The sequence below is a fragment of the Pangasianodon hypophthalmus genome, chromosome 23 (genome assembly GCF_027358585.1).
Source record: "Pangasianodon hypophthalmus isolate fPanHyp1 chromosome 23, fPanHyp1.pri, whole genome shotgun sequence".
In the NCBI taxonomy this organism is placed as follows: domain Eukaryota; kingdom Metazoa; phylum Chordata; class Actinopteri; order Siluriformes; family Pangasiidae; genus Pangasianodon; species Pangasianodon hypophthalmus.
This window is the reverse complement of record NC_069732.1, coordinates 18,180,790-18,199,184: the sequence shown is the minus strand read 5'-3', so window position 1 is coordinate 18,199,184 and position 18,395 is coordinate 18,180,790. Positions and strand designations below refer to the sequence as shown.

Below are 18,395 nucleotides of genomic sequence, written 5' to 3'. Positions count from 1 at the left end.
TCTTCTCCTGGTGAAAGAAGGAGGAGGGCTTTAAGTCTAGAATCAGACAGAAACCACTTTCCTTCTTCTGAATGAGGAATGTTGAGTAGACCCCCTTGTTCTGAACTGTGGTTTCAATGGAGCCTCTGTCCAAGAGGGAAAAAAGCCTTTTGGGTCAGAGGAAATTTGTACCTCTGTGACAGTGTCATCAGGACCCACTGCACTCTACAGTGTAGCTGCAGTTCAGTGAGCAATGTTTTCAGCTGTGAGGCGTCCCGTGGGCTGTTTGGGGCCCCAGCCCACGGGATGAATGGGGGACATCCAGACGCCTGCTAGGAGCCCTAGAGCGTGATTAATGTCAGAAAATTACAGGAGTTCATTTCCAGGAGATAGGACTGAGGTGTTCATCAGCTCTGCCACAGAGGGTTGACAGCGGTAGATTGGAGCAATCGTACCAATACAAGCAGCAGAATGGCTAACAAAATACCTGTACGTGTCATACCTGACACAATTCATCTCACCAGAATGTCATCAGTGCATCTGACCAGCAACAAAATACATACATCAGTGACAGGCATGTGGCCTAGGCAAATGTGTTTGTAAGCCATCATTATTAGCTAAGGTGTGTGTACTGCGATGTAACTGACAGTCTAAAACCTCCTGTAATGCTCTCAGTGAAGTTCCTTCACTCTGCTACATGCAGCTTTAGTTCCAGAATCAAACCATAATGTATTGCTCAACCCAAACACATTTTCTTTGTCGAGCAATACATTATGGTTTCATCAGTGGCAAAATAAGAATGAAGTGGGCCAAACCATAACACACACACACACACACACACTTAATGGCAGACAGAAAGCTGCATTCGTGATTTCCAATATTTTTTGTAAGTGTTTCAAGTCTGTAATGCTCTACTGGGTTCATGCTTTTTTCCCTCAAAAGTCCAAATATGGTAAACTGAAAAGTTGTAACCGTTTTATTTCAAACCAAAGAAACACTAATCTTACAGTTCTGTGGTTTGTCCTTTTTTGTAATTTATGCTTTGACTGGACAATGTGTAGTGTCTCGCCTTTTAGTTTCTCCGCCAAAGGCATTTTGGGGGAAAAAAGTCTAATGATATGTTACAGATGTATCAGCAGCATGTTGGGTTCAACATTATTAGCCCCAGTGCACACACACTCTAGGGGGCGTTTCACTCTGTGTAATCACCTGTCGCTACTGTCACTGACAGGCTGCATGAATCTACTCTCTGGGCTAAAGGGCCCGAGCCCGAGCCTCACGTCTTCATAGCATTCTGTGTACATTTTTCTAACAGCCATTTGTAGTGCTGTTGTAGCTAGGACCACTAAAGTCAAAAATAGTCCAGTGTAAGATGTTTGTTAACAGGAAATAATCTGATGTGGTTGTCAAAAATTGAACCTTTAAATGAAATCTTTTACTTTGAACGATAGGGGGCTTAGTCCTGTTTTATGAACCACTGAACTATGGGAACCGTTCAATTGATGTCTTTAAATATGGCGTTAAATATGGCGTTAAATATGGAGGAATTGTAATGATGACTTCTTTGACCTTTTTATGATCAGCATATCACAAATACTGAGCAAAACATGATTTGACGTATATAATCAGCTGTGCTGAATGTGTGATAACCACTCACAAAAAAACATATTTCAGGAGGGGCTTCAGGCCTGAAATACAACCGTCTAACTACACCTCTGCATGAAGTATGTGTTTGTGAGGTGAGAAAAAGAAAGGGAAAGATGGCTGGCAGAGGTATTTTTATCGAAAATAACATCATACAGTCACTTCATGACATTGTCAGTAGGTCTTGGCCTGTGTGCGCGTGTACAGCAGAAGGTATCTAGGTAATATTTACCACCCCTGGTTGTTAGGAGGAGAGAAGTAGAACCTTATTTCGTAAGCATCACTGCAAAAAAAACCAAAAAAAAAACATTTTATATCCAGAGATCTTCCCCTAGGATTATCCATCCCCTCTTGTAGAATGTGTCTACATTGATGTGAAATGAATGCCAGATGGCTGCTATGTTTTGGAAGCACAGTCAAACCGATTGCCTGGAGCATTACTGCATTATTTCCTTCCTCAACTATATATAAACTCTGCATCTGTGGAAAAAGCCACCTGTGGAGAATTAGTTTATGGATGTCATGAAATGTAGTTTTTGTGTTGTCTTCTCTCTACAAAACTGGAAAAAAGACTTTTTACTGAAGCATGGTCAGATGTGAAGAGTGACGTATTCTGGACCAGATAGACCAGGCCAGTTAGAGAAACACAAGAGTAGCTCAAAAATGATGCCAGTATGCTAGCAATGCTCTGATATCTGATCATCCTACTAAACAATCCTCTAATGACTACGCTGCTTTATACCTACAGAACTGAGCAAAAGTCTTAGGCACATCTAAACAAATTCTGTACCAAAATAATTACTATAATGGGCAATAAATGGTAAAACATCCAATCAGAAAATTAAATCAATATCGTAATTTGCCTTTGTGTTTAAAAGTGAATAAATTCTCTTAGGTACAGTTCTTTCTAAGGAGATTGATGGGTAGGTTGAGCCAAGCTTCTTGGAAAAACTGCAGGTTAAATCCCAAACAGCCATTAAATAATTACGTAAGACAAAATTTATATAAAAACAAAGTGTGCCTAAGATTTTTTTTTCCAATCATGCAGGAGCCACACCAGATTCCATCTGTTTAATTAGTTGATCTTGGCTTTCAGTAGACTATCAGATGTGGCTTGTGCTTGGCTGGAATGAAAACCGGCTCTTTCTGGATACGATTGGACACCTCTGATATTGGTGCACATATTATGATATGCACAAAATGGTAATGAAATGATTTGTCAGATTGCATGAGATACCATGAGAAACTCCTGCGGTGATACCTGAGGAGTGATTGGTAACGTTAACTGATCCTGTGGGGCCTGTGATTTTAGTGGCTGCATTAATGAATTTGCATTTATATCATTATTTAGCTCACAGCACTGTTTCGTAGTGGATCATTTGAATTTTCCCAAAAGCTATGGCTGATCTGCCTACAGTAAATGGTATAAGGCTTCTACAACAAAAACTGATTAATGCATTAGCAGTAATAATTTAGGTTTTAGACCTGTACATCCTTTTTGGATCAAAGCCTAGATATGTCCTTACGTGGTGTCAATACATAATATTTACATGGTAATCAATATAACCTGCCATCGGCCTGTTTGGCAAAGTCCAGTTGTGAGCCTGTTTTGTGTCTCTCAGATGGCTGGCATAATATTGCAAATAAACCACATGCTACATAAAGGCACGTGTTGCAGATCTTTACTTTAAAAATCTGTTGATTTGGTTTGTTGAATTAGTGTTGCGATATGGAGCAGGGTACTTTAGCTGCTTTTGGAGGTGGAATCAGATGCAGGATTTCTGTGAAATTAGTAATAACAAATGATTGTCATTCTTGTTTTCGAAATTTTAACTTTTTTTTGCAACTTCCAACCTACAACCTAAAGAGCGTACTGTACAGTATAATACATCCATTTCAGTCTGATGAAATGGCATTCGTATTCCAGGCCAAAGTTCTACTTTTACAGCAGAACCCCGTGCTCTACTTCTTGCCCTGGAACAAAGTGAAAATGCAAAGGAACAGAACTTCATAGTGTTTACTGACTCAAAAGCCTGCCTCCAAGCACTGGAATCTTTGAAGACAGATCATCCCATAATTATTGACATGTTAATGAAAACAAACCAGTTACGAAGACACAATTACAGCATAGTTTTCTGCTGGATTCTGGGACATTCTGGCATTTTTGGCAATGAACAAGCAGACGGCTGCAAAAAAGCCCTCACGGAAACAATCAGACCATAAGCCCTTGATCAAACAGTACATATTAAACAAAAGGCAAGCGGAATGGGAAAAATGTCAAAATAAATTATTTGAAATAAACCTTGTAGGTGGAAAAATATGCACCTAACCTTTTAAAACTAGACATGACTGAGCGGTGTGCACAAGGTGCTGCGTAGGCCACACCACACTGACCCATGGTGTTTACTGAAGGGTGAAGATCCACCAAAATGCCAATACTGTAACACTCCCATGATTTACTGTAACACACATGATTTACACTTACTTATGGTCAAAAGTATGTGGACACCTGACCATCACTTTTATATTTGCTTGTTGAACATCTCATTCCAGATTTATTCCCCTGTGTTTGCTGTTATAATGAGCTCCACTCTTCTGCGAAGTCTTTCCACTAGATGTTGGAGCGTGGCTGTGGGGATTTGTGTTCATTCAGCTACAAGAGCATTAGTGAGGTCAGGCGCTGATGTTGGGATGTCGAGGAGGTCTGGGGTTCAGTCGGTGTTCCAGTTCATCCCAAAGGTGTTCAGTGGGGTTGAGGTCAGGGCTCTGTGCAGGACACTCGAGTTCTTCCACTCCAACCTTCACACACCATGTCTTCATGGAGCTCGCTTTGTGCACAGGGACATTGTCATGCTGGAACAGGTTTCAGTCTCTTAGTTCCAGTGAAGGGAAACTGTAATGCTACAGCATACAGAGACATTCTATACAATTGTGTGCTTCAACTTTGTGGTAACGGTTTGGGGAAGAAACACATCTGGGTGTGATGGTCAGGGGTGCACATACTTTTGCCCATATAGTGTATCAGTGACCAATTAGAGATTTTTCAGCATTTCAGTATTCAGTGTGTGAATAATTACAAAAAGTATGTAACTATATAAGCTGCTAGGAAAGCAGATAGGTTTGTTCTTTAAAGTTTTACTTATAACCTACTGTATAAAACCGAATGAGACTAGAGCTCACACACACACACACACACACTCACTCTCACTCTCACACACACACACACACACCTCCCTCCTCTCTCTGTCTCTGTGGTTACGTCAAATCCTCCATTCCCAGTGCATGTTATTGGAGAAGAGCTAACGGCTATAGCAGCTGAGCGACTTGGCTAACTTCACTAAGCAGAAGTGTCTAGGCTCAGACACACCTCAGGTAACTCAACATCATCATGCACATTATTTCTGATTAATATTTTGGCAGGATTTTGTGTCGGAGTGCTGAGTGCTGAGTCTCAGCTAGTTCCTGTCATTAGCCTGAGTTAGCTCATCATTTCTCAGAAGGCAACTAAGCACAACCGTTACTTATTTATTTATGTATGTATTTGTTTATTTATTTATGGTTTTATTTATCACTGACTGCAGTGCAGCAGCTTTCTGAAGCGGACACAATCGTGATAATCCTCATCTGGACCTGTGTTTTTCTGCGCTGTGCTCGACATTCAGTTCAGCCTTTGTTTATGTGCTTAATCAGTTAGCTAGCCTCTTATGCTAGCTGTGTGCATTAGTGGGCGTGGCTTTTACCCTGCTGAAAAAAACCAACAGAAACCATCACAGGAGCTCTAATGGTTTCCACTACAAACACCATTACAGACCATCAGCTGGTAAACATTACAACCGTCAGCATTACTGGTCCCTAATGCTATCCACTTAGACACAACCTGCCACCAACCAGAAGGCAACAGATTACCAGTAGAGACCCACAGAGACCATTAAAACCATTACAATCCCCATTAAAACCATTAAAACCATTACAAATTCTGTGAGGGTTTGTGTAGTTTTTCAGTGGGGTTAGCTAGCTGCCTATGCTCCTGCATCACTCAGTCTGCTGTACTAATCACACTAATCCCTCTAGCTGTATGCTATCTAGCTGAGCCCTTTCTAATCTAAGACGTGTTTTGCAATCTGAATATTTTTTTTTAAATGTTGGCATTACAGCTGTCTAAGCAGATGTTTACATAAACAATGCTATAAAAATCAAAATCAGAGTTGTCACTGATGGTAAGGCTGAAATTCTGGAGTGAGATTTTCAGTTTTTTACTTGATACAAAAATGCCAATGAAAGAGAAGCTCAAAGTAAATAAACTAATCAGACAAGTACAGATTACGCAACAGGACAAATGGCAGGACCGTGAGCTGTGAGCTGCTCTTTCATTTGAGTAAAAGCGTTGTCTAAAGGCAACATAGCCATGAACAAATCTTTCTGTTTGCCAGGACGTTACGGACTTTAACACTTGAATTAGAAGATTACGAAGCGCAAATGAAGCTCCGCTCTCTAGTTTGCTCGATATCGTCCAGATTTAGCCCCGCTTTGCTTCCTACTCTTCTGGGAAGGCTTTCCACTAGATTTTAAGAGCATTAGTGAGATCAGGTGCTAATGTTGGGTGAGGAGGTCTGAGGTGCAGTCAGTGTTATCACTCAGGAATACACCAACAGCAGTCTTTTTCTCCCCGATACAACAGGAAATGATCTAGACGACTTGTGAATCTGGAATGATCTTCTCAGGTGTTTTAAACCCTCTGATATTAATAGACACCACCTGGAAGCCCCGCCCACTTCCTGCAAACTCCCATGCCCTTTCTCTTACGGTATTTAGAGAATGTTTTGAGTTCATTAAAGGTGCAATAGTCTGTATTTTTTGTTTCTTACTGGTACAAATAATATGGAAAAAAATGTAGAAATGATAAAAAATAATGGTTTAAACCACAGCCTCGCCACAAACATATTACGTGGCTGAAAATAAATCCCGTTACGGTCCAGAATGTGTGTTTGTGTTTGGATGGGCCTCTTGTCAGTCATTGTATAGACACGCCCCAGCACTCCTTCACTTCGCCCACATCTCAGTCTCAAATCAGCAGGCGTCCAGTGCAGGCAGGACACATCTCTCTGTGACAAGAAGCTCAGCACAACCAGAATAAACCCAGAGTAATTCATTACTGCTGACAGGGATGAAGTGGGATGCAGAATTAGTGCGCTTGAAAGTGATATCATGACATTCCTTGCTAATGCTAACTCTAGTTCACATGCTAATTTGATTTGAACCACCATAGGTCCTAGGGGTGGAGCTTTGTGTACATAGGTGGGAATGGGAGTGAGCTAAAGGGGTAAAAAAAAAAAAAAAAAAACATTCAAGACTTATTCAATGCTGCATATTTAACAGATTTAATTAGAGACCTAATTTTCACAAATCTTACCTAATGCACCTTTAATGTGAAATAAATTCCACCAATGTACGTTAGATTTAGCGAACATTAGACAAGAATGTATTTAACATCAGTATACTATATTTATTAGGGATGCCACTGAACAGCTTTGTCTGAAAATGGTCAGAAATGCTTTAGATTTTGGATGAAAGAGAAAAAGGTTTGACATAAAAAATTAAATAAGCCAGGACGAAGTGTCAGATGTAATATTTTACAAATGATGCTAATGGTGATGATAATTAGTAAGTGCACAGATATACGCAGATTTTGTTTGGACTGGCCATCTTCTGTGCAACATTTTGAGAGCGGAACTGTGAAAATGTCGGCCATGTGGACATGTATTATAAGCAGTTTTTTTTTTCTGTTTACTGTACATTACAACAGAATTACTTGCAGTCATATTAGATATGCTCTATGACCAAAACTTTATGGACACCTGACCATCACAGCCATATGTGGTTGTTCCTCAACCTGTTGTTGGAAGAATGTCTTTGAATGCTGTAGATTTTGCTTCACTGGAACTAAGAGGCCCAAACCTGTTCCAGCATGACAACGCCCCTGTGCACAAAGCGAGCTCCATGAAGACATGGTGTGTGAAGGTTGGAGTGGAAGAACTCGAGTGTCCTGCACAGAGCCCTGACCTCAACCCCACTGAACACCTTTGGGATGAACTGGAACACCGACTGAACCCCAGACCTCCTCGACATCCCAACATCAGCGCCTGATCTCACTAATGCTCTTGTAGCTGAATGAACACAAATCCACACAGCCACGCTCCAACATCTAGTGGAACTTATTATAACAGCAAACACAGGGGAATAAATCTGGAATGAATAAATGTTCAACAAGCACATATGGGTGTGATGTTCAGGGGTGCACATACTTTTGGCCATATAGTGTAACTTTCCCATTAGAAATTAAACTTGTGTGTTTTCTGTAAACTTTCCTGTTGTATCTGGCAGAAATTGTAACCCAGCGTGTGAGTGATGGAGTTTATAGTGCTGTGGTTCTGCTGGACTGGAATTGGATATGCCTTGGACAGGTACATGTGGTAGAATTCTGATACGCATGATGATGTCAGTTTACATTTTTTGGATCTGGGCTTTTCCACCACATCTGTCTCTTTTCTTTTTGCAAAGCGATGTTTTATTCCGTGCAGAAGTTGCTCTTGGAGTGTAGGAGCTACTGAGTGAGCATTTTGTCTGTTCAGAAAGTCCCATGTGTTTGGTAGAAGACATTTAACTGGCTAGTGGTGTATTTTTTCCATTCTTCCTAAACTGGAGCTCCCTCGCATTACTGTAAACAAAACTAGACCTCAGCTTTCTGGTCATTCAAGTTTTGGATGGTTGTTGTACAGATGAGTAGTAAGAACATTAGAAGGTTGGAGGGCTGCTGCAGTCGTTCACTTAACTTAAGAGGTTTAAGATAAAAATTCTGACTCTCATAGGTGTTATGCAATATATCAGCAACTCTCCAAGGAAACTCTGAGTGTGGATTGACCTACAGGACTGGGAGGATCTTTCGAAGACTTTTTAATCTTTTGGAATAATCTGAAAAGCGTAAGACCTGGCTTTTATTTCAGTGAACTAATAAAAGACAACAAGGAGCAGAATACAGTGAATTGTCAAATCTGTTTGGTCTGAAATTGATTTATTAGTTTTGATAAATGCACACTTTGTACAGTAGTTCTATTCAGATCACAGGTTTATATTCATGTGCTTGCTTTAATATGTTTTTATAGCAGCACATTACACATGGGCGTGTATGTGAATGCTCTACATCGGGGTCTCGGTCTCCGTACAGGGCCGGCGTGGAGGCAGGCTTTCATTACAGCCACACGGAGGCACACTCGACAGGTGAATGGAGACTAAGATAAACTGACTAAACAAGTGAAATTTGGTTGGAATGAAAGCCTGCAGCCACACCGGCCCTTTATGGGTAAGACTGAAGACATCTGCTCTACATCAACGGATTTAAACAGAAAAAAAGTGTAATCATTGATATGATGAAGTTTTCTGTAAGGAGACATTTGTTGAACATTTTCACTAGGAGTCTCCAGCGTAATAGTCATAAGTCCTTTAAGTTTTCCAACATAGGAAGCTCTTGCTTTTTCTCAGTAATATGATAAACTGCATTTTTTATGCCTCTGTCACTAGGAGGTGAAGGCATTTTGTTTTAGGGTTGTGCGTCCGTCCGAGATTCCAGTTAGTGCGATAGGTCAAGAACCAGTGGCTGAATGATATACTTTATAGGATTATAATGGAATTATAATTGATTATAATGATATAAGTTATAGGATTTATATGGAATTATCATTGTAAGCAGATGAACTGATTAGATTTCGGAATTGATAAAAACAGTAGTGTTGGGTTCAAGACCGAGTGAAGACCATAGCCAACAGAGTCATGACCGAGTATGACCAGGATGAGACCAACACCAATTTGCTGGTTGTAGTATCTTCCTATCCTCACACGAAATTTAATAAATAACCCCTCGACTTTAGTATTATCATTTTGTACGAATACATACCCAGGACATGCACAGGACATGTTAAGCATAGCCCATTCTTCTATCAAGCACTGCAGTGGAATCCTGTTTTATATCATCACATTGTGGAGTTAGAGAGCATGAGCTAAATGAAATGACAGAGTTTGATAATTATACAAAAGATTAATTTTTTAGAGAAATGCAACAGCACATGTAAAGATTTGCAAATCAAAGCACATTTCCAGGTGAATAAAATGCGTTTGTTTTGGCTCGTACAACTTTCTGAGACCAAATACAGCTGGACATTACAAGGACTTGTGCTATATTATTTTATAGGGCTGCAAAATATATCGAAATTATCGAAATATCGCAAATGTAAATATCATGATATGCATATCGCAGGGGCGAGCGATAACTGAATGATTTTAATACTTCAAAAAGTTACGAAAAATCAAAGTTTTAGGGCGACACCGATAGCAGAGAATGCTTTCTTTTCCTCAAAAGAACATGAAACGTATGGTGGATATGTCATTTTCAGTTTTTAAATATAGAAATATATATACATAAATATAATTTAAATTGATTTTACACACTTATGGCATTATCATACCACATATCGCTTTTTTCTTTAATATCCTGCAGCCCTATTATTTTAAATGTAAGAGGATGGCGTATTTTGAAACATAGTCACTTGAAAGTTATAGGCGCTATATAACTGCACACGCAGAGACAGACATTTATATTCTGAGTACTTGTTCAAGGGAATGATGTTATGGTTTTGGATGGTGTTGAAATTAAATATTACGAGTCTTCGTAGGCTGAGATAGAGACAAGACAAGACTGAGACCACTGATTTGTGGTCTCAAGACAAAGACCGGTCTCGAGTAGCACAGCAGTAAGAGTAAACAGGCTCAGGGTCACAGCAAGGTCAAACAGCTTCATGTTTAGGGACTCAAAGCCCCAGTTTTGCCAAAGGTTTGTAGGAAATTCTTGTTAGTGAAATATTTCAAAAATAAGTGGTTAGATGAACTGATTACATTCTGGCATTGGTCCAAATATCGTCAAATATTTGAAATATAGATAAACTGGTGAAGGAAAGACTGTTTATAGCTGCTGTAACGTAAGTGAGAACAGAAACGAACTAAGATCAAGATTGTGGCCACAATTGAAAGTTCTTTTAATAGCTAGAAATTTCAGTCTTTTTCATGTTGTCTTGCTGAACGTCTTCCATGGAGCACTTGAAAATCGTCTATGAAGAGAATATTTTACTGTCTCCATATGCCATGCTTTTAAAAATAGTTTTAAACTTCATATTTATTGAGTGCATGTTACAGTGCGATTCTTCTTTCATGGGCACAACAGTGCGACAGCGACAGTCTCTTTAATCTGCGTTATTATACAGGGTTTTAACACTGACATCATGGATGTTTTATTAAAATAAGCTTTTAATATATGTGTGTTTGTGTTAAGAGCAAAATTTAGCTACAGTTTGCTGGTCAGACCTTTTCAGATTTTCAAAATTTTGGCATCGAAGTAACAAACACCACAAAAGAACACAACTTTTTTTTCTGGTAAGCTAATATGAAAGACTTTGACAATTATGAATGATTCAGAAAATGATATGAAACTATTTTCTGATTCTTTTTTGGTGAAGATATTTAATACAGTGTTTTTACAAACGCACGTACACACACACAAACGCACATACGCAGCTGTTCCACATGTTTACACCAACACAGGGAACACTCTCCTCTGTAACTACAGACCACGTAATCAGAATCGTAGATTTGGATTTTGAAATAAAGTTCACAACATTCGGAAAGTGAGTGTGATTTGAATGGATTTTTATGGAATTTCATGTTTCACTTGTGTGCACAAGGAAAATTTTGGATTAAAAAAACAGCAGGACGGAGTAATTTCATAAACGTGCTTGAATCAGCCAGCTTGTGGAGTTGGTGTGGATTTAAACATCAGTTAAATGGAAGTGTGTGTGTTCTGTGAGCTGAAACGTAACTTCAGAGATGCTTGTGACTGTGGGTTGCTTATGGGTCGTCTGTCACGTCAGGTAGTTAAGTGGATTTAAGCTCCTACCCGAGCTTTAGATTGAGCAGAATGTACTGTTTGTGATTCCACAGAGTGTGCAGGTGAAGTTCGCTCCCTGAGAAGCAGCATGTCCAGCGACCCCCCTCCGCCCTATCCAGGGGGCCCCAGCGCTCCTCTTATAGAGGAGAAGAATGGACAGCCTCCAGTCTCTGGTACAGCTCTTCATCTTTTCTTCTTTCTATAGACATTATATTCCAACTATAAACATATTTCTGAATTACAGAGCGAAAACCCAGGAGACCAGGAGCGAAGCCTGGCTTGTTAATGACTGCTGTCTGGGTTACTTAAAACCAGAACTAAAATGTAAAATAGAATATTTTGTTGTGTTATTATTTTCCTGCTTATTAAGTTTTCAAATTCAAAGGTATTACCAAAACTATCACACGCATTTGACACGCATTCGACTGCCTTCGAAGCCCATTTTATTGATATCATCAGACAGTGCTATTATTCAGTAAGGTCTTTTAAAGGGGTATTTGATAAGGTAACACCAGAAAGAGAGAATTTTTATCCCAAATTAATTTGAACTCGAATAGATTTTTAATGTGCACAGTATAGAATATTTTATACTTTTAAAACTTTTTTACTATTTAGTACATCTCTTATTTAATTGCTTATTTATTTATTTATTTAGCCTGTGTGCCTATTTATTTATTTATTTATTTACTAATGTATTTTTAAATGTATTTTTATTCATTTATTTATTTATAGCTTTGCTCCTGCCGTGTATAATAAACAGTAAGAGACACACCAGTACATTTCCGATATAATCCAAATTGTTGTCTAACGTCCTTCCGGAAACCGGGAATGTAGCAGGAGAGAAAAACAAACAAACAGCGTTTTAAATCACTGTCCAATTATAATTACCATTAAAATAATTTGTAAAGTGTTGGTTTATAAACTTCATCGTGGGCCTGTTTTATTTATTTATTTTTTTTATAGTCAAAATTTTCAGCATTTTTTCTATTTCTGTGTTGTCCTAATAAACACTATAGTTAACTGATGTTAATCATCTATTCAATTCAGTTCAGTCCAATTCTATTTTATTTGTACAGTGCTTTTCACAATGGACTTTGTCACAAAGCAGCTTTACAGAAATAAATACATTCAGGATATAAATTGTAAATGTATGAATTTATCCCTAATGAGCGAGCCAGAGGTGATGGTGGTGAGGAAAAACTCCCTGAGACGACATGAGGAAGAAACCTTGAGAGGAACCAGACTCATTTGCACATTTTTGCACATTTTTGGATGCACGTCCACTTAGTTAATGATGGTTAAGTTGGACACACATTGTTACACTTTATTTCACTTGAGACATCTCAAAAAAAAAAAAAAAAAAAAAAACCCCTCCATTTACCGTGACAGAATGCGAGAACGCTGTATCAGCGCATCTTTCAGGCGGAGAGAGCAAAACAACTGCGCAACTGTCAATCATTCTGGATTCACATGTCGATTTCACGGGATAAAAAAGGAGTGCACGCTCGGCATATTTTTGCTGTTAAAATGTGACCCAAATTGTGTAAAATATGAAATGGTCATTTAAATTTTTTTTTCCATCTCACCTACGCCCCATAGTTTGAATACCGCTGCCTTAACCACTGTGTAAACATGATCATTTTATTAATAATCATTTCATTTATATGTTTTAAATCGTATGTTATCCAACTGATTTGTACCGTAGGCTCAGCCCCGGTAACGAGCGGACCCCCATATGGACAGCCGCTGCCTCCGGAGTATGGCCCTCCACCTTACGAGGCCACGATGCAGCCAGGCTTCGTGCCCCCACACGTGCCAGGTGAGGGTCCTATGCCCATGCCATACCCGCATGGTAAGCCTGCCACTGCTGTTCACCTCTTTAAGAATCTTGTAATGATGATAACACTTAGAGTAATGCTGTGCAGGGCTCAGTCACTGTTACGGCTTGTGTAGCGGGGTTCTTCTGTTGTACTGTATTTCTCCTATATGAATTGTGAATAGACCGGGTATTACATACTGTTTATATGGTGACTGAAAAACTAGGGTACACACACTAAACATCAGGAGACAGGTCTGTACACTTACGGTTTCAAGTGGTAGCACAAGTGCTAGCAAACTCAGTACATTCATATCTGAGAATTTAATAACTACTAATGAATAAAACTTGCCAAAAAAAGAGAAGCTAAAGTAGCTTAGACACGTCCGAAGCTGTCACATACTCTGCCATTGTACTCCACTGTTTCATTCACCTCACTTACCTTGTTACACTACTGCATCATCTCAGCCACTCATGTCTAAATATGTGTTTGTTCATGTCTAATAAGTGTTTGTACCGTCAATGTCTAAATCTGAGCCTCGTCACAAGCATTTCAATGCCCAGTGTAACCGTGCAAGTGATAAATAAACGACTCTTGACTCGACTCTTGAAGTTACTTAAACAAAAAACAAAATGGCTTCGTAAACAATTTCACATTCTGTCATTAGCTGTGTTAACATGCAGCCTAATAATCTGTAAATAATCCCACTGATAGGTTAATAAGAACTAAACACGTTCATGTACTGAGGTCGGTCTGAATGATGTCCTGTCAGACTGAACACATAATAATCTGTTAAACAGAAGACTGACACCCGTGTAAACCTCTGTGCCTGATTCGTTATCGGAATCAGCGATTCAGTTCTACGCGTGTGTGTTTGGGTCACGATGTGCTTGTCGTGCTTTACAAAATACCTTTTCATTGTTTCTTATTCTAATTAATCTATCACAGTTAGCTTATCTAGACAGCCACACTGCCTCAGATGCTTCTTTGATAACACAGCCTTGGCAGAGTGAGGGAATTAATATTTATCTTCACACAGAATATTTTTTAATTGCAAATGTGAGCAAAATTGTCACACTGTACAGTCCTGGGAGATCACACACTAACAGCTAGGCATCGCACATTACCAAACTTGTAACTTGCTGCTAATCTGTACTAAACACACCACACTCAAATTTGCTCTCCCATACCTGAGCCAGCGATAGCAAAACAAGCATGTCTCACACGACTGGTTCAGTGGACACTCAGCATTTCTTTTTCTTGTTGGCATGACGTGTGTGTGTGTGTGTGTGTATGTGTGATACCTAGCCGTTATATATTACACATTACATATATACACACACACACAGTATATGAGTCCCCTCCGAAAGTATTGGAACCGCAAAGCCAATTCTTTTGTTTTTGCTATACACTGAAGACATTTGGATTTGAGATCAAAAGATGAATGTGAGACGATAGATCAGAATTTCAGCTTTCATTTCCTCATATTTACATCTAGATGTGTTAAACTTAGAACATGGCACCTTTGGTGTCAGACCACCCTATGTCTAGGTGTGCAAAAGTATAGGAACAGACAGCTTTAAAGTAAATTACAGTAAATAACATTAAATATTTGCTTGCAATGCATCAAGCTGGTAACCCACCAAACTGTTGCATTGTTCTTTCGTGATGCTTTTCCAGGCTTGTAGTACAGCTTCATTCAGTTATTACTACATCCTGTGTTAAGAAGATCCACTGCATCTGTGAATGTCTGCCAGATATCTTCTTTTCCTGACACTCAATCAGGAGTCAAGAAATTTGAGCCTGTGCCCCTCCCACACTCCACACACAGGCAGACTAGAGCCCACTAGAGTCGTGGTCATTTCATTTGGCTTTAGGCTCTGTGACCAACTTTTATATGATGTTTGAATTGGTGCTGTTTTGGCTATTGACTTATCTGTGATCTCTGCCAGTGTGCTAGGCCTGTTGTTCAACTGCCATTCACTTCATTTCACTTCAACAGGACTGTTTCTGCAACCAGAATCAAAATGAGTATCAAAACCTCATAGAAGTGTTTGACTCCCTTTTTTTTAACTCATGTTTTTCAGCCGGCTTCCACCCTCCTCCTGGACACTTCCCCCACCCCATGCCGGGGCAGTTTGCTCCAGGGCCCAGCCACTGTGGCCCGGCTGTGGGACACACAGCCACGGTGATTGGGCCGCCAGGCACGGCTACTACGGTTACTGTGCTGCAGGGTGAGATGTTCCAGTCAGCACCAGTGCAGACGGTCTGCCCACACTGCCAACAGGCCATCATCACACGAATTAGCCATGACGTGGGCCTCATGAACACGCTCTTCTGTCTGTTCTGCTTCTTTGTGGGGTAAGTGGTATGACTTGATAGCTGGTCTGTTCCCCTTAAATCATCTTCTGGTGCTCGAATAAGCCATAGAATAACTTTATTGAGTTGGCATTAGCATTGATACATATACCGATGAGACATTATGACCACTCACAAATAAAGCGAATAATATTGATTATCTCGTAACAACATCAAGGTCTGGGATATATTATACAGTAAGTGAATAGTTGGTTCTCACAGAAATGATAATGATGGTCACAGGAGGAATGCGTCAGAATACACAGTGCATCGCACCCTGCTGTGTTGACCCCGTGACCCCGTGCTGACCCTGTCCACCATCGAAAGGTCCTACAACAGGCATATGAGCATCAGAACCTTGGAGCAGTGGAAGAAGGTTGTCTGGTCCGATGAGTCCTGTTTTCGTGGCCAGGTCCGTGTGCACTGTTTACCTGGGGAAGAGATGCACTGTGGGAGGGAGTATGATGTGAGTGCAATGTGCTGCTGGGAAACCCTGGGACTGGGGAGTCACATGGATATTGGTTTGACACGTGCCACCTACCTAAACATCACTGTGGACCAGGTACATGGACCTGTCATGGCAGTGATATTCCTTCTTTCATCAGAATAATGCAGCCTGCTACACTTCACACATTGTTCGGCTATAGTTTGAGGAACATGACCAAGAGTTCAAGGTGTTGCCCCAACCTCCATGTTCCACAGATCTCAATCTGATCGGGCGTCTGTGGGAAGTCCATTCCGTGGTGGCTCCACCTCACAACTTACAGGACTTAATGGATCTGCTGCTAAAGTATTGCTGCCTGATACCACAGCACACCTTCAGAGGTCTGGTAGAGTCGGCGGGTCAGAGTTGTTCTGGCAGCACATGGAGGACCGACAGCATATTCAGCAGGTGGTCATAATGTTTTGGCTCATCGGTGTATATTTTTCTCTTAGCATATCCCATCTCTCTTTCTCATACACCTGAAGGGGAAGTAGGGGTGCAGGGGTGGAGTACTGTGCAGATATTTAGGCACCTGTAATCGCTGTTAGGGTTAAGGCCTTCCCTGAGGGTCCAGCTGTGGTAGAACTGGTTGTAAAGCTGCTTTGTTGTGGTTTGAAATGACAGCACTAACCTCCATGCAGCATCATGATGAAGGGTCTGTGCTGATTGCTGCCATCACGTGATGGCCCATAAATGACTGTTTTTTTCCCCCCCTCTTGTTCTGCAGCTGTGATCTGGGCTGCTGCTTGATCCCATGTCTGATTGATGACCTCAAGGATGTGACGCACACTTGCCCCAACTGCAAGGGCTACATCTACACATACAAGCGCATATGCTAACAGCGTCCCCCAGTGCTCACCCTGGATGTACTCACGGCTCCCTCTCATGGGTTCCGCAGCTTTTTTCTGTTTTCCTTTTCTGCGCTTTATTCCCCAGCTCATTGGCTAGTTTTTTTTTGTTTGTTTGTTTTTACTACCTATTCATCCAATAATGACTGTATATAACTATTTAAAAGCCTTAGATTTAGTTAGTGATACTACAAGATTAATTTAAAAAAATAGGTAAGTAGAAGAAAAAGGAGAAGAAGGGATGATGAGTCAGTACATTTATATGCATAATGGAAACATTTATTGATAGTGTTGTGGAAGTGCTGTTAGGATTTTAGGTTAGTGGCAGTTCAAGTATCATCTCTAGAATGAAGTCACTTGATCTGATGTAACTGAAGTCCATTTCAGGGTCGATATTATTTTTATTATAATTATTTAATTCTGTTATGTATAATTATTCTAACAAGCTAATGTGAAAGATTTTCATGTCTGTGTCTGTGAATACAATGGCCAAGGACTACAGTTTTAGTTGCAGGATGCCGCTGTGAAGACTAACGTGTTTATATTCTCATAGTGATGTTACAGTTAAAACGTTTTTGTAATCAGGGTAGTTTGCATTCGCAAGATTCATTATTCTCCGTTATAGTACACACTTGTGTAGACCTGTGCAATTTTACATGAAAATTTCTTAAGCTGTCAGGAAACGTAATGCAAATATTCACATCAATGCTCCTTTGTAATAAAGAAAGAAATATTCGACAGGTTCTGCACTATATTTTAAGGTACGTCCATTGCTGCGTTTGCTGTCTTACTGAACTGTGAATGTTATAAATAACTCTAATGCTCCTTCATCTTCACGGTGAAGTGCTTCTGTGCTGTTGGTGGGCCTTGATGTGCACTTTCGTATTAAGCCTAATTCATTTCAGAAGGGGAAATTATACATGGTGCAGCTGAGAACATACAGTCAATCACAGGCTTTTTATGATCCTTTAAATAATTTACTCTGATACAATCATTAGGAAGGAGCATGTTTGGAGGAAGAAGGTGATCAAACTCTGGCTTTCTGTAAAATCTCTGTAATCGTCCACACGTCCTGTGTGTGCGTCATCTGCCCCCCGAGCTAAAAGCAGGTTATGTGTTCATAACTAAAAGATCATTGTTTCATTCCTGGGACCTCGCCCTGTTTTTGTGTGCAACATTTGTTGTGGGGAAGGCAGCAGGAAGTCGAGTAAGTGTGACAAACAGCACGTTTCATCTGTGTTTTTCTGTATGTTTTCATTTAGTTCTTTTCCGTTCAT

At 40.1% G+C, this 18,395-nt stretch overlaps 1 protein-coding gene across 3 annotated transcripts in view; it reads left to right on the top strand.

Moving 5' to 3' along the window:
* Positions 1–4,837: 4,837 nt before the first annotated feature.
* Positions 4,838–18,395, top strand: part of cdip1 (cell death-inducing p53 target 1) — a 14,047-nt gene continuing 489 nt past the window's right edge. Inside the window, exons 1-5 of one of the 3 annotated variants that reach the window (XM_026929750.3) lie at positions 4,838–4,995; positions 11,665–11,784; positions 13,317–13,430; positions 15,516–15,789; positions 16,998–18,395. The exon at positions 16,998–18,395 is cut by the window's right edge and continues 489 nt beyond it. In XM_026929750.3, the coding sequence (XP_026785551.1) occupies positions 11,700–11,784; positions 13,317–13,430; positions 15,516–15,789; positions 16,998–17,109 (585 nt within the window). In that variant the 5' untranslated portion in view covers positions 4,838–4,995; positions 11,665–11,699 and the 3' untranslated portion in view covers positions 17,110–18,395. Of the gene's footprint in view, positions 4,996–8,408; positions 8,602–11,664; positions 11,785–13,316; positions 13,464–15,515; positions 15,790–16,997 lie in introns of those variants that run through there. The other 2 variants (XM_026929748.3, XM_053228697.1) reach the window with 2 other exon arrangements.